Below are 15,334 nucleotides of genomic sequence, written 5' to 3' on the forward strand. Positions count from 1 at the left end.
TTCCCTTCGGTTAAAAAACATGTTACTGTTTTTTTCCCCCCATTCTGATTCTATCAGATCTATAATAGTGGAGTATATAGAGAAATAGAGAAAGTAATTATTCTCCAGTGCAGGTACTCAAAATATATACGAGTCGTTCGCTTCTGCAAAATCCTCTGGAATTCTTAGAGTGTCTCTAATTAGATAATTTAGGAATACAGGAATTTTATTTGGCCTGAAATGCTTCAAATACATTTTTGCACAAGTCTAATGATACATAAGCTATAACATTAATCCTTTTAGCATTGTCAAATCTTCACAAGTTTACTGTGTCATCAAAGCACCACAGAATAGATAAACGATGAGTTGGTGCCACATAACAGTCCAAAATTTCCATTCGCTATTGCCATTGACTAGTCAATATATATACCCAGAGAGTAGAATTTCATACCTTGCATTGTTGAGTTAGGGCAGCATTTCCCAATTGGTGTTCTGCGGACTCCTGGGGTACCGCCAAAATTTCGCGGGGGAAAATGGCCGCCGCAATAATTGAGACAGGTGGAGAGGGAGCTGAGCCGGCGGAGAGTGCTCCCTCGCCGCCTGCCTCAATTATCGCGGCGCGCACAGCAGTGATGCCACTCCGGAATCAATAAGAGGAGCTCAAAAGAGCTGAGCAGTTAGATCACTGCTCCCTCACCGCCCGCACGCAGCTGCTCAGCCCCACTGAACCCCAGGGAAATAGAGACTCTATGCCAGCACTCCCAAAGGTGGGGAGGCTGGGTGGAGTAAAATAAAAAATTGTGTGTCTGTTAAGGAGTTTGTATGTGTGTTTGTCAGTGAGAATGTATGTGTGTCTGAGTGTGTCAAGGTTTGTGTATGTCACTGTGTGTATCTGAGTGTATGTGTGAATATACCAGTGTATATCAGTGTGTTTGTATGTGTATCAGCATGTGTATGTCACTGTGTATTTGTGAGTCAAGATGTGTGTGTATCTGTGTGTCAAGGTGTGTGTGTCTGTATGTCAGTGTGTGTAACTGAGTGCCACTATGCTCCAGTGTGTGTGTGTGTGTGTATCGGTGTGTCAGATACATACACACACACAGGTACACACTGGCACATACAAACACAGATACACACACTTTGGGAAGGGGGGGGAGTGGTCGGAGGGGTTTTCCACAATGTTGATACAATATGTCAAAGGGTTCCATGGGAAAAATTAATTGGGAACCCCTGGCAAAGAGCATTAAACTTTATGCTCTAGTGTAGCATATTTGTTTTTTCATGACAATTAGTTACATAAATAACAAGTGTATAAACACAGCGCACACAGTTCACATGTATGTTTATTGTACATCAATTATCTGCAGGAAATGTAAATCTCTAAGATTAAGGACTCATCCAACAATGTCCCTATGTCATTTCAGAGGAATGAATCGGCAATCGCCTAAAAGCCAACAAATATACAGTCAGTAACAGTATACATATCTCACCTCAGAGTCCAAACAAGTATTTCTTCCAACTGACATATTTATGAGCACGCAATTAAAATAAAAAAAAGAGTTTATCTGTATCACAAAATAAAAATATATACATATCCACTGGTTTCACTTTGCTTCCATTTAGAGTCTTTAAACCAGATGTGTTTGATCAATTTATTGCAAAAACACTAAGCGGTTTATGATGCTTGATACAATTCTTACACCAAACGGAACAGTTTTTTTGAATGTTAGCAGACGCACACAGGAGTGAAACCAACAGCGTGCTGAGTTCTGGTACGGGTCTCATCACAGAAAGCATGGCGTGCACATGCAAAAACGACTGAAGGACAGGGTGGCTTTTCTACAACTAAAAACTGGATCCACATTTCTCTTTTTCCAGCATCAATTCAGCAAATCTCTGCTGAAGCTCTTTTTCTCTTTCCTCTTGTCGTTGGACATCTTCTTTCAGGGACTGTGTTAAAGAAAATAAAAACATATAATAGTCAGCAAACAGAGGTACGACTTTAAGACATTAGAAGTTGGATTATTCATCGAGTAATCCTAAATAAGTTGTCCCTAAAACAACTAGGCTGGTGCAGGCAACCTACCAGTGCACAGCAATGGCTTGATGGCTTCCATTACACTGTATATCTAGTCAATCTACCTACAACGCAAACTTTTACATGTAAACCTGTATATCAGGCAAATGCAAAATGGAGGAATTTCTTTTTTTGCCTGAGGTCACACCAGACCAGGGCGAATGTTTCTATAATACTTCAGTTGCTTCTAGAATCAAATGTAATATAATTTAGATTTGTTAACAAATGGTTATGTGACTAATTTTATAAGCATTTATGATTAACTAAGTGCAGAAAGAATGGTTGGGGGAGCATTAGATACTGACTGAATCTTAGAGTGCACTGGGAAGTCTAGTGGTCTATTGACACAGTTACATAGCTGAAAAGAGACTTGCGTCCATCAAGTTCAGCCTTCCTCACATGTGTTGTTGCTGTTGATGCAAAAGAAGGCAAAAACCCCAGTCTGAAGCGCTTCCAATTTTGCAACAAACTAGGAAAAAAATCCTTCTTGACCCCAAAATAGCAGTCAGTTGTCTCTTTGGATCAAGCATTACCCCACTAATTAGAAATTATATCCCCATATGGTTTTTTGTCGCAAGTATTTATCCAATTGCTGTTTAAAAATCTGTATGGACTCTAATAAAACCACCTCTTCAGGAAGAGAATTCCATATCCTTATTGCTCTTACTGTAAAAAAAAAAAAAACTTTCCTTTGCCTTAGATAAAATCTCCTTTCTTCCAGCCTAAACGTGTAACCTCGTGTCCTATGTTTTAACGATGTTTACGAATGGATTTCCAGATAATGGTTTGTACTGGCCCGAATATATTTGTATAATGTTATCATATCCCCTCTAAGGCGCCGTTTGTCCAAACTAAAGAGATTTAAATCTTTTTTAACCTTTCTTCGTACCTAAAATGCTCCATTCCTTTTATCAATTTTGTAGCTCGTCTCTGCACTTTTTCTAGTGCCATGATATCTTTCTTTAGAACAGGTGCTCAAAATTGCACAGCATATTCAAGGTGTGGTCTTACCAGCGATTTATAAAGAGGCAAAATTATATTTTCATCCCGTGAATTTATGCCCCTATTTATACATGACAAAACCTGGCCTTAGCAACTGCAGATTGACATTGCATATCGCTCCCTAATTTGTTGCCACTAGAAACCATCTGATATATATTTAATTTATATATTTTAAACAAGACATGGAAGCCCATTTAGATTGCACATAGGAAAGGCAACAACCAGAGGTCAATAATCACACACAGGTCCCCAAAACCTCAACCAGTATTTACTTCCATCCTCCTTGGAATTGCCATATCTTCGTGTTTTTTAAGTTCCTCAAATGTCCGTAACTCCAGGTTGGCTTGTTCATACTGATCCCAGACCTCATTGAGCTGTTTAATTAGTCCCATTGCTCTTGACTGGTAACCACCAAGCAGAATTTTCATTTTCTTCTCCATCTTTGCAGCTCTTTTGGCCTCGGCGGTCATATGACCTCTGTTTATCTGTAAAAAGAGCATACAAAACGTACCCTTTATTCAGTACAATATCACAGACATAGAAACATCTTATAGTTAGGATTGCCTTATGCCTATCCCACACGCATGCTTAAACTCCTTTACTCTGTTAACCTCTACCACTTCAGCTGGAAGGCTATTCCATGCATCCACTACCCTCTCAGTAAAGTAATACTTCCTGATATTATTTTTAAACCTTTGTCCCTCTAATTTAATACTATGTCCTCTTGTTGTGGTAGTTTTTCTTCTTTTAAATATAGTCTCTTCCTTTACTGTGTTGATTCCCTTTATGTTTTAAATGATTCTATCATACCCTCCCTGTCTCGTCTTTCCTCCAAGCTATATATGTTAAGATCCTTTAACCTTTCCTGGTAAGTTTTATCCTGCAATCCATGAACCAGTTTAGTAGCCCTTCTCTGAACTCTCTCTAAGGTATCAATATCCTTCTGAAGATATGGTCTCCAGTACTGCGTAAAATACTCCAAGTGAGGTCTCACCAGTGTTCTGTACAATGGCATGAGCATTTCCCTCTTTCTACTGCTAATACCTCTCCCTATACAACCAAGCATTCTGCTAGCATTTCCTGCTGCTCTATTACATTGTCTGCCTACCTTTAAGTTATCAGAAATAATCACCCCTAAATCCCTTTCCTCAGATGTTGAGGTTAGGACTCTATAAAATATTTTGTACTCTGCCCTTGGGTTTTTACGTCCAAGATGCATTATCTTGCACTTATCCACATTAAATGTCAGTTGCCACAACTCTGACCATTTTTCTAGTTTGCCTAAATCATTAGCCATTTGGCTTATCCCTCCTGGAACATCAACCCTGTTGCATATCTTAGTATCATCAGCAAAAAGACATACCTTACCATCAAGACCTTCTGCAATATCACTAAGAAAAATATTAAAGAGAATGGGTCCAAGTACAGATCCCTGAGGTACCCCACTGGTGACAAGCCCAAGCTTCGAATATACTCCATTGACTACAACCCTCTGTTGCCTGTCACTCAGCCACTGCCTTACCCATTCAACAATATTGGAATCCAAACTTAAATATTGCAATTTATTGATAAGCCTTCTATGTGCAACAGTGTCAAAAGCCTTACTGAAATCTAGGTAAGCAATGTCTACTGCACCACCCTGATCTATATTTTAGTTACCCAATCAAAAAAATCAATAAGATTAGTTTGGCATGATCTCCCTGAAGTAAACCCATGTTGTCTCTGATCTTGAAATCCATGTGTTTTTAGATGTTCAACAATCCTATCCTTTAACATGGTTTCCATCACTTTCCCCACTACTGAAGTAAGGCTTACTGGCCTATAGTTGCCCGACTCCTCCCTATGACCTTTCTTGTGAATGGGCACAACATTCGCCAACTTCCGATCTTCTGGGACTACTCCTGTTATCAATGATTGGTTAAATAAATCTGTTAATGGTTTTGCTAGTACACCACTAAGCTCTTTTAATAGCTTAGGGTGTATTCCATCAGGTCCCATTGACTTATTTGTCTTTAATTTTGACAGTTGAAATAGTACCTCTTCCTCTGTAAACTCACGTGTAATAAATAACTCATTTATCCTTTTGCTTAACTGAGGTCCCTCTCCTTCATTTTCATCTGTAAATACCGAACAAAAATATTCATTGAGGCAGTCAGCTAGACCTTTATCCTCTTCTACATACCTTCCTTCTTTTGTTTTTAATCTAACTAATCCTTGTTTTACTTTTCTTTTCTCATTTATGTATCTAAAAAAAGTTTTGTCCCCCTTTTTTACTGACTGTGCTATTTTCTCTCCTGTGTGTGATTTGGAAGCTCTTATAACTTGCTTAGCCTCTTTCTGCCTAATCTTATAGATCATTTTGTCTTCCTTTTTTTTTATAATTACTAAATGCTAACTTTTTGTTTTTTACTATTTTGGCCACATCTGCGGAGCACCACAGTGGTTTCTTGAATTTTTTGCTTTTACTGACAAGCCTAATGCAATTTTCTGTTGCCTTCAGTAGTGCAACTTTTAAATAATCCCATTTCTCTTGGACGCCATTTAAATTTCTCCAGTCTGATAATGACTTCTTTACACATATTCTAATTTTAGAAAAGTCTGTTTTTCTAAAGTGTAAAACTGTTGTTTTTGTGTGGTGTGACTCAGTCACTGTTCTTATATTAAAACACACTGATTGATGATCACTGGATCCTAAACTTTCACCTACAGTAATATTGGATACCAAATCTCCATTTGTTAACACTAAATCTAGTATGGCCTCTTTACGAATTGGCTCCTCAACGACTTGTTTTAGAGACAATCCCAGTAGGGAGTTTAGAATATGTGTGCTCCTGGCACAAGCAGCTATTTTTGTTTTCCAATTCACTTCGGGAAGATTAAAGTCACCCATGATGATAACTTCCCCCTTCATTGTCATTTTAGCTATTTCCTCAACTAGTAGATTATCTAACTCATTCAATTTGGGGGCCTATAAATCACACCTACACGAATTACTGTGTGATTACCAAATTCTAACGTAACCCAAACAGACTCTATGTTCACCTCACTAACTTTTATTAGGCTAGATTTTATGCTATCCTTCACATACAGGGCCACCCCTCCCCCTTTCCTGCCTTCCCTGTCTTTTCTATATAAAGAGTACCCTGGTATTGCTATGTCCCAGTCATTTTTCTCATTATACCATGTCTCAGTAACAGCGACTAAATCTACACTATCAGTTGCCATTATTGCCACAAGTTCATGGATCTTATTCCCTAAACTGCAAGCATTTGTAGACATGACTCTAAGCTTATCATTTTCTAACACACTTGCTACAGGCACCTTCTGTCCTTGTTTTGGGGGACAATTGGATTGATGTTTTATCACCCTTTTGCCCCCCCTCCTAGTTTAAATACATCCTAGCAAAACCTCTGAACTGCTCACTGAGAACATTTGTTCCCTTTTGAGAAAGATGCAAACCATCTTTTTTGTACAGTTTATTTCCATTCCAAACAGAGCTACCATGAGAAATAAAGCCAAATCCCTGCTCCCGACACCATTCACCAAGCCACAAGTTAAAGTCCCTAATACACATCCACCTGTCGTTCTGAGTGTTATGCACAGACAGAACTTTAGAGAATGACAGTGTGGAAGCAACCTGCCGTATATCATTGGCAAAAACGTCTTTAACCTCTGAAACCTCATTGCAAGCCAAGTCATTTGTCCCTAGATGGACAAGTACATCCAAATTCCCCTTCCTGCTTTGCTCGCTTAACAATATTACAGATAAGTCTCCTGTCTCTGTGAGCAGTAGCTCCGGGAAGACACCTCACAAGACCACCATTGTCCATCTCCACACCTCTTATGATGGAATCCACCAACAAAAACTGCTTTCTATTAGGCCTCACCATAGTCTTCAAGCCTCTGTCCACAACACCACTAGCCTCAGTGCCTCTCTCCACAACACCACTAGCCTCAGTGCCTCGCTCCACAACACCACTAGCCTCAGTGCCTCGCTCCACAACACCACTAGCCTCAGTGCCTCGCTCCACAACACCACTAGCCTCAGTGCCTCGCTCCACAACACCACTAGCCTCAGTGCCTCTATCCACAACACCACTAGCCTCAGTGCCTCTCTCCACAACACCACTAGCCTCAGTGCCTCTCTCCACACCACCACTAGCCTCAGTGCCTCTCTCCACAACACCACTAGCCTCAGTGCCTCTCTCCACAACACCACTAGCCTCAGTGCCTCTCTCCACAACACCACTAGCCTCAGTGCCTCTCTCCACAACACCACTAGCCTCAGTGCCTCTCTCCACAACACCACTAGCCTCAGTGCCTCTCTCCACAACACCACTAGCCTCAGTGCCTCTCTCCACAACACCACTAGCCTCAGTGCCTCTCTCCACAACACCACTAGCCTCAGTGCCTCTCTCCACAACACCACTAGCCTCAGTGCCTCTCTCCACAACACCACTAGCCTCAGTGCCTCTCTCCACAACACCACTAGCCTCAGTTCCTCTCTCCGCAACACCACTACCCTCAGTGCCTGTCTCCATAACACCATTACACTCTGAAAGTGCAGAAACTGAATTATGTAGAGCAACAGACTGTGCAATATACCTTTTATCCACAACTCTAAGTCTACCAGATCCTACAGTAATCCATCTGCCATTCCTATTATGTCTCTGCGGCAGTGGCTTTGCAGCAGTTCCAGCCTGAGTTTGTTTACCAGATAATTTACAAATCTCAGACTTCAAAAATACAATCTCTTGCCGCAAGATAGAGAACTGTCTACAGATTAGACAACACCCAAACCTCCAAAAAGTGGAACGTAAAACAAATGCATAGCAACTATTACACTGAACTAAGTCTGCCATTCCAATGAGGTGAATAATTTAAATCAAACGAATTTTTACTTTTTATTTATCCTCCTGAATACCTCAGATTACCTCCAGTTTCTCTCCAGAATATCTCCAACCACACACACTTAGATGCAACACTTAGATGAAGCAACCAAGCTACATTAGCCAAGCTAATGAAAACAACCCTTATATACTCCTAAAATCACCACCCACTAGGAATGTTTAACACCTGGGTAGGCCTCTGCTTATTTGCAAACAATAGCTAATTTAAACAGCAATCAATAGCAAGTACCTAACTAATCAAATGCCTTATAATTACCAACAGGAAATCAAACCTTGTGCAATAAGTAACCTTTTCCTACAGATGAATCTTACCTGTAACAGTAAAAAAGAAAACTCTTAGCACAAATCTTATGCCTTGTTTCCACTGAGCGGATCGGTTCGGGTTGGTACAGGGTTTGGAAGGTTTAGAATGGACCAGCCCATTCTGGTGAGCGTTTCCACTGCAAGTCAGACCTTCAGGGCCATGCAGGGTTTAGAAAAAATGCTCTTCCTGTCCACCAATCAATGGATTGTATAGTAGTTCTGCCCTAACCGAACCGTTCCATTTTCTATGGCCCTACATCTGAAGCAGGACCCTGAATTGAATGGTACGGTTCGCTTGTATGGACCACTTTCATAATGGAAACACCCAAAATAGCGAACCGTACCGAACTGAACCGATCTGCTTAGTGGAAACGAGGCATTAAGACAGTTGAAGCTTCTGTAAAACGCTCCAGAATATCTCCAACTACACACACTTAGAAGCAACACTTAGATGAAGCAACCAAGCTATCCAGCAAAGTGGTTACTACGATATTCCACAGTATTTATCCCAATCTCATTAGCTGCAGCATTGATACAGGCGCTATTACAGAAAATGTATATTCCAAAACCTAAATAAAAAATAAATGAATCACTATTTAGTAGATATACATCCCAATGAATTATTTAAGCATTTTTCATTTGGGGATTTATGTAAAAGAGCTTGCAAAAACTGCAGGTACCTTGTCTGCAGCCTTTGCAGGCCACTCCTCCTTCCCCATCCTAGGCTTTCTATGACAGTCCAATTAAAGACTTTCTCACTGAGCTAAACTACCAGGAAGCAACAGGACTGGCTCACTGCTTGACAGCCAGGAGGGTGTAACAAGGTTATACACGGTTCATTTTATTATTGAAATCTGCACTTTTTGTAAAGTGATAAAATTAGACACTCCACACAAAGCACTTAAAGGACCACTATAGGCATCCAGACCACTTCAGCTCAATGAAGTGGTCTGGGTGCCAGGTCCATCTCAGAGAACCTGCTATGTTTACACCAGGGTCAATCTCACTGACAGCCGCTAGAGGTGCTTCCGCGCTTCTCGCTGTGATTTTCACAGTGAGAAGACGCCAGCGTCCATAGGAAAGCATTGAGAAATGCTTTCCTATGGACTGACTAAATGCGCGCACCAAGGAGCCCGGCACTGGAGAAAGTTAAGTGTTTAACCCCTTGCTCAGCCCTTCAGCCCGGCGGGAGGAGGGGTACCCAAAGACCCTATGGTGCCAGGAAAACAAGTTTGTTTTTCTGGCACTATAGTGGTCCTTTAAGCAAGCTAAAGTGCTGTAGATGTTTGGAATGTTCCTTTAAGAAATTCATGAAAAACAAATTACAGCATTACAAATCAAATATGTGGATATTAGACATTGTAAAAAAAAAAAAAAAAAAAAAACTATCTATATACACTTGGACTGCCTAACTAGCTGTACAGATTGTTCAGTTCAGCTTCTCTGTCTTAAATTACGAGGGCATTGAATTGACTGAATTTCAGTTGATAAAACTCTAGGTTCCGAATAAAGACTTAAGAAATCTTCACAAATACATAAAAATCCAGATGTGTGTGTGTGAAACACCCCGTGCAAACCTTGCGAGCATATTAAAGGACCATAGTAAGTGAAACACAAAAATATACAAACAAAGTGGGATTAAGTGTGGTGGCAATAAATGCCACAGATCACCTGAGTGGAAACTCCTTACACCACTCTATAAAATACAAACATAAAATACATACAATGTAGGAGATGGTTCACACTTCTAGAATGGTTCTGTAATATAAAAAGCAATATAGTGTAATATGCTAGTACAATTGTATCAATCGAAATGAGCGTCAGGTACTCACAAGCCTAGAGCCAAATTTCTGCATATGGCTCTCATGGATAGCGCTGTGGGACTTTTCAGGATGTCCCTCTCCTATTCCCAGATCACTTATATGATGCTCCGGTTGGGTAATAATCCAGGTTCCACAACTTGACTTGAATTTTTCAGGAGAAAACTTTATTGCTCCCCAATGTGGAGTAAAACATGGATAAAATTGAAATATCGATAAAATAAATAAAAAATAGAGTAACTGGATATAGTCCTGCCAATTGGCAAAAGTCCAAATGTCCGAAACGCGTTTTCGCCCCGTACCAGGGGCTTTTTCAATCGGTGTCAACCGATTGAAAAAGCCCCTGGTACGGGGCGAAACGCGTTTCGGACATTTGGACTTTTGCCAATTGGCAGGACTATATCCAGTTACTCTATTTTTTATTTATTTTATCGATATTTCAATTTTATCCATGTTTTACTCCACATTGGGGAGCAATAAAGTTTTCTCCTGAAAAATTCAAGTCAAGTTGTGGAACCTGGATTATTACCCAACCGGAGCATCATATAAGTGATCTGGGAATAGGAGAGGGACATCCTGAAAAGTCCCACAGCGCTATCCATGAGAGCCATATGCAGAAATTTGGCTCTAGGCTTGTGAGTACCTGACGCTCATTTCGATTGATACAATTGTACTAGCATATTACACTATATTGCTTTTTATATTACAGAACCATTCTAGAAGTGTGAACCATCTCCTACATTGTATGTATTTTATGTTTATATTAAAGGACCACTCTAGGCACCCAGACCACTTCAGCTTAATGAAGTGGTCTGGGTGCCAGGTCCAGCTAGGGTTAACCCATTTTTTTTATAAACACAGCAGTTTCAGAGAAACTGCTATGTTTATAAATGGGTTAATCCAGCCCTCAAATCCTCTAGTGGCTGTCTCACTGACATCCGCTAGAGGCGCTTGCGTGATTCTCACTGTGAAAATCACAGTGAGAGCACGCAAGCGTCCATAGGAAAGCATTGATAATGCTTTCCTATGAGACCGGCTGAATGCGCGCACAGCTCTTGCCGCGCGTGCGCATTCAGCCGAATAGGTGGAGAGGAGGAGGATCGGAGGAGAAGAGCTCCCCGCCCGGCGCTGGAATAAGTTACGTTTTAACCCTTTACTCTCCCCAGAGCCCGGCGGGAGGGGGTCCCTGAGGGTGGGGGCACCCACAGGGCACTATAGTGCCAGGAAAACGAGTATGTTTTCCTGGCACTATAGTGGTCCTTCAATGCCAGTCAATGTTTCAATGAGGGAATTTATTTATTTAATGTATAGAATATTTTACCAGGAAAGATACATTGAGAATGTACCTATCAATAACCAAGCAAAGATGCAGAGCCAAATTAAATAAAGGGCAAATGTTCACACTGATACAAACTGAATTCTTCCACACAAATAAATGATTCTTTGTAGTCTGAATGTGCCTTTCTATATAAAAAAAAATGAATACAAATCCATAAGTAATTATTCTAGAAACAGCACATTAAGAAAACATTGTGTTAAGGTCCATTTTGAACACAATGCTGTCTTTCTAAGAAAAGCAGCAGTTCAGGTATTTGGACAGAGACTCTGTATTTGTGAGGTGTAGTTATGAGCAATGTTCACTGCTCAGCTGGTATCTGTTAAGAAAAGACCAGTTAATAATAGAGGTTTCTATAGAACAATTCAGAATTCAGCCGTGGCTGAATATAATAAAGTTACTGACACAGCCGGCCATACAAATGGAATAAATGTGGTAAGCACTCACTTGAGTATGATAAAATTCAGGTGGGCGTATAATATTCCCTTAGCCACAGGTCAGAGTACACAGACATAAAAATGATTGGCCCAATGCAATCAAATAAAGAATACTTTAATTTAGAAGACTAAAGTCTGTGCTCTTCTCAGAGAAGTCACTATCTTTATGTGCCTCCAAGGGAAGCTAAACAATGCCTGTGGGCACCCCCTTAAGGAAGCTATGAAAAGCTTGTGGTATTCCTAGGTATTATACACACTGCATGAACATGCCCCCTTTGCAAGTCACACACTGCAAGCGGGTGCCCTAAAGGGGAGCCACACAATGTCTGCAGGTGCCCAAGCGTATAAGAGTGCCCCCTAAGCAAGCCAAATATTGCAAGCTGATGCCCCCAAGCAAGCCACACAACGTCTGCAGGTGCCCACCATGCAAGCCACACAACGTCTGCAGGTGCCCACCATGCAAGCCACACAACGTCTGCAGGTGCCCCCCCATGCAAGCCACACAACATCTGCAGGTGCCCCCCCCCCCCATGCAAACCACACAACATCTGCAGGTGCCCCCCCCATGCAAGCCACACATCTGCAGGTGCCCCCTCATGCAAGCCACACATCTGCAGGTGCCCCCTCATGCAAGCCACACAATGTCTGCGGGTGCCCCCTCATGCAAGCCACACAACGTCTGCAGGTGCCCACCATGCAAGCCACACAACGTCTGCAGGTGCCCACCATGCAAGCCACACAACGTCTGCAGGTGCCCACCATGCAAGCCACACAACGTCTGCAAGTGCCCACCATGCAAGCCACGCAACGTCTGCAGGTGCCAACCATGCAATATCTGCAGGTGCCTCCCATACAAGCCATGCAATATCTGCAGGTGCCCACCATGCAAGCATCCCAATGTCTGCAGGTGCCCACCACGCAAGCCACGCAATGTCTGCAGGTGCCCCCCATGCAAGCCACGCATTGTCTGCAGGTGCCCCCCATGCAAGCCACGCAATGTCTGCAGCTGCCCCCCATGCAAGCCATACAATGTCTGCATGTGCCCCCTAGGGAAGCCACGCAATGTCTGCAGTGCCCCCTAGGGAAGCCACACAATGTCTGCAGGTGTCGCCCAGGCAAGCCACACTGCAATTAGTATATGCAGTCCTATTAAAACGAGTATTGTAATAGTTAGAAAAAGGAAAGGTAAGTGTTTTAGCCGAGTTTACATGCCTGCCTGTTTGGCTTTGGTGTTCTTAACATTCAACCTGAGAGCTATGTACAAGAAGCAATGTTATACGCAGTACAATCATAAACTGATACAACTTCTGATCTTTCCTTGACATCACCATTACAGCAGCAAGTGGAGGGATCCGAAAATATATCCAAGGGTTTCAAAAGCCACCTTGTTAGTAATGCTAAAAGCACGACAGTAAAATCTATCAGCACAGAGTAACGAATTATGCAAATCCACAAGTGCAGTATTTTCTTATAAAATCCTCTGGGTATACCCCTCCTATTAAACAGCTGGAAAGATACACACAGCAATATCACCTTCCCGCTCATGAAAAGGGCCCTCAGTCTATTTAGAATTACAGAATTCAACCAGGTGCTGGATATCATTTAACAAGCACGGGTAGCCATGCAAGCAGAACTTACAGCATAATGAGCCAGCTACTTCACATGTAGTTAGGAAGACACTGAATTCCTTGCGCCTATCATCAATAACATAGTACCACTGCACAAGCATTTATAACGTCGAACAGGTCCTTTTTTTTTTTTAACCGTTAACAAATCACACAGAGAGAGTAAACAGAAAAACACCCAAAACAAAACATAAAAATTTGTTTTAAGTAATTCAACCATAATATGAAATTTACTGACAGAAAAATCAGGCAGACAGGCTACGGCGTCGAGAAATGAGTTACCAACTGGTACTTTCGGACCACAGTAAATTCACATTCTGATCTTTAAAGTTAAGCAGCATTTTAAACCAAGGATGTGTGAGCCAGTCGCATGAAAATCAGTAAGAATTATTTGGCTGTGCATTTTATCGGGGCTGAATTGCTCTTAAGGTAAACTGAATCATTCACTGTACCATCATAGCCTTCTCTTGGTCACACAATCAGAAGTCTTGTTTTATTAGCAGCTAGAAACCCCACTGCCAAGGAACGTAATCATGCAAGTATCGAAATGACTTCCAGATGACTTCGTACATCAGAACATGGCTGGCATACCCATTCTGCCAAAGCTGGCTGCATCCCCTGGACTCCTAGGACATCAGATTTAAAATGCAGCAATGATACTGCTAGTGAGAGGCTGGGAAAGATTCTCAAACTGTTCAGCTGTACTAGTTAGACTGTGTCTATATTTGTATGGGCAGACCTATAACTTGGTACCTACTGGGGGAACAGACATCCTACTATTCAGAACACTGGCCACAATACATTGTTTAGTGCAGCAGCCCTGCCTTTCCCAGTGCAGGTGAGATCCCTGTAGCACTTATGACTAATTTAATGAAGGTGGGCTGTAGAATATATTCTAATACTTATCAAAAGAGAACTGTAATTTCACAATGTTAAAGGGACACTCCACTGCTCAAATGGAAAAATAAATAAATCACTATTTAGTGTATATACACTCAATGAAAACATTTAATGATACATTTTAATTGGGAATAACTCTAAAAAGAGGTGCATTTCTCATCTGAAGCCTTTGTAAGCCCTCCACTTCTAATCCCGCCCAGACCTCCGCAGGCTGTCCAATCAGACTTTTCAATGCAGCTCAATGAGAAGCTTTTGAGCAATTGCTTCCTCTTGAGTTTAGCTTCACTGAGTTAAACTACCAGGAAGTAACAGATCTGGTGTCTGATTGACAGCCAGTGGGGTGTAACAAGGTTCATTTATAAAAGTTACAATTTCGATGGAAAACAGCACTTTTTGTAAAATGAAAAAGAGCAAACACAATTCACACAAAGCATTTCAGCAAGCTTAAATGCTTTAGGGGTCTTTAACTTTTCAATGTAACTCGATTGACAGCTAAGGTCTCCCTGGTATCTGTAACCTGTAGTTCTCAGAAAAGGGAAGGTTTAAGCACTTTTTACAAATCAAGGATCTCTTTACTTTAACAAAACTTTAAACTGGAGCACAGAGGAAAAAAATGGCCACATTTCACTACAATAAATACAAGAAGCAACGACAATATTCCTTAAAGACAGATGACAATGTTTAATTATAACACAAAGTCAGTAACACAATGAAGCAAAAGTGAGGGTAGGAGCCGCACTCAATTCCAGCAGCCAACCGGTGCTCCAGAGCAGGACCAGCAATCCCACAACGTCAAGGCAATAAAAAAAAATTCTCCAGGCACTCAAGTTGTTAAAGCCGCAGGCAGTTTTTATGAAACAAAAAAGAACATCAACGTTTCGACCTACTCAAGCTTACACGCGACACGCTGATGTTCTTTATGGTTTCATTAAATCTGTCTTTAAC

The 15,334-nt window shown here is 41.3% G+C and overlaps 1 protein-coding gene across 1 annotated transcript in view; it reads right to left on the reverse strand.

The window, feature by feature from the left end:
- Positions 1 to 1,304: 1,304 nt before the first annotated feature.
- The window catches only part of CDC5L (cell division cycle 5 like), a 40,479-nt gene continuing 26,449 nt past the window's right edge, over positions 1,305 to 15,334 (reverse strand). The window contains exons 15-16 of the mRNA XM_063442065.1: positions 3,331 to 3,543; positions 1,305 to 1,929 (exon numbers count right to left, since the gene is read on the reverse strand). Of these exons, the coding sequence (XP_063298135.1) occupies positions 1,825 to 1,929; positions 3,331 to 3,543 (318 nt within the window). The 3' untranslated portion in view covers positions 1,305 to 1,824. The remainder of the gene's footprint in view (positions 1,930 to 3,330; positions 3,544 to 15,334) is intronic.

Source organism: Pelobates fuscus, chromosome 2 (genome assembly GCF_036172605.1).
Source record: "Pelobates fuscus isolate aPelFus1 chromosome 2, aPelFus1.pri, whole genome shotgun sequence".
Lineage (NCBI taxonomy): Eukaryota > Metazoa > Chordata > Amphibia > Anura > Pelobatidae > Pelobates > Pelobates fuscus.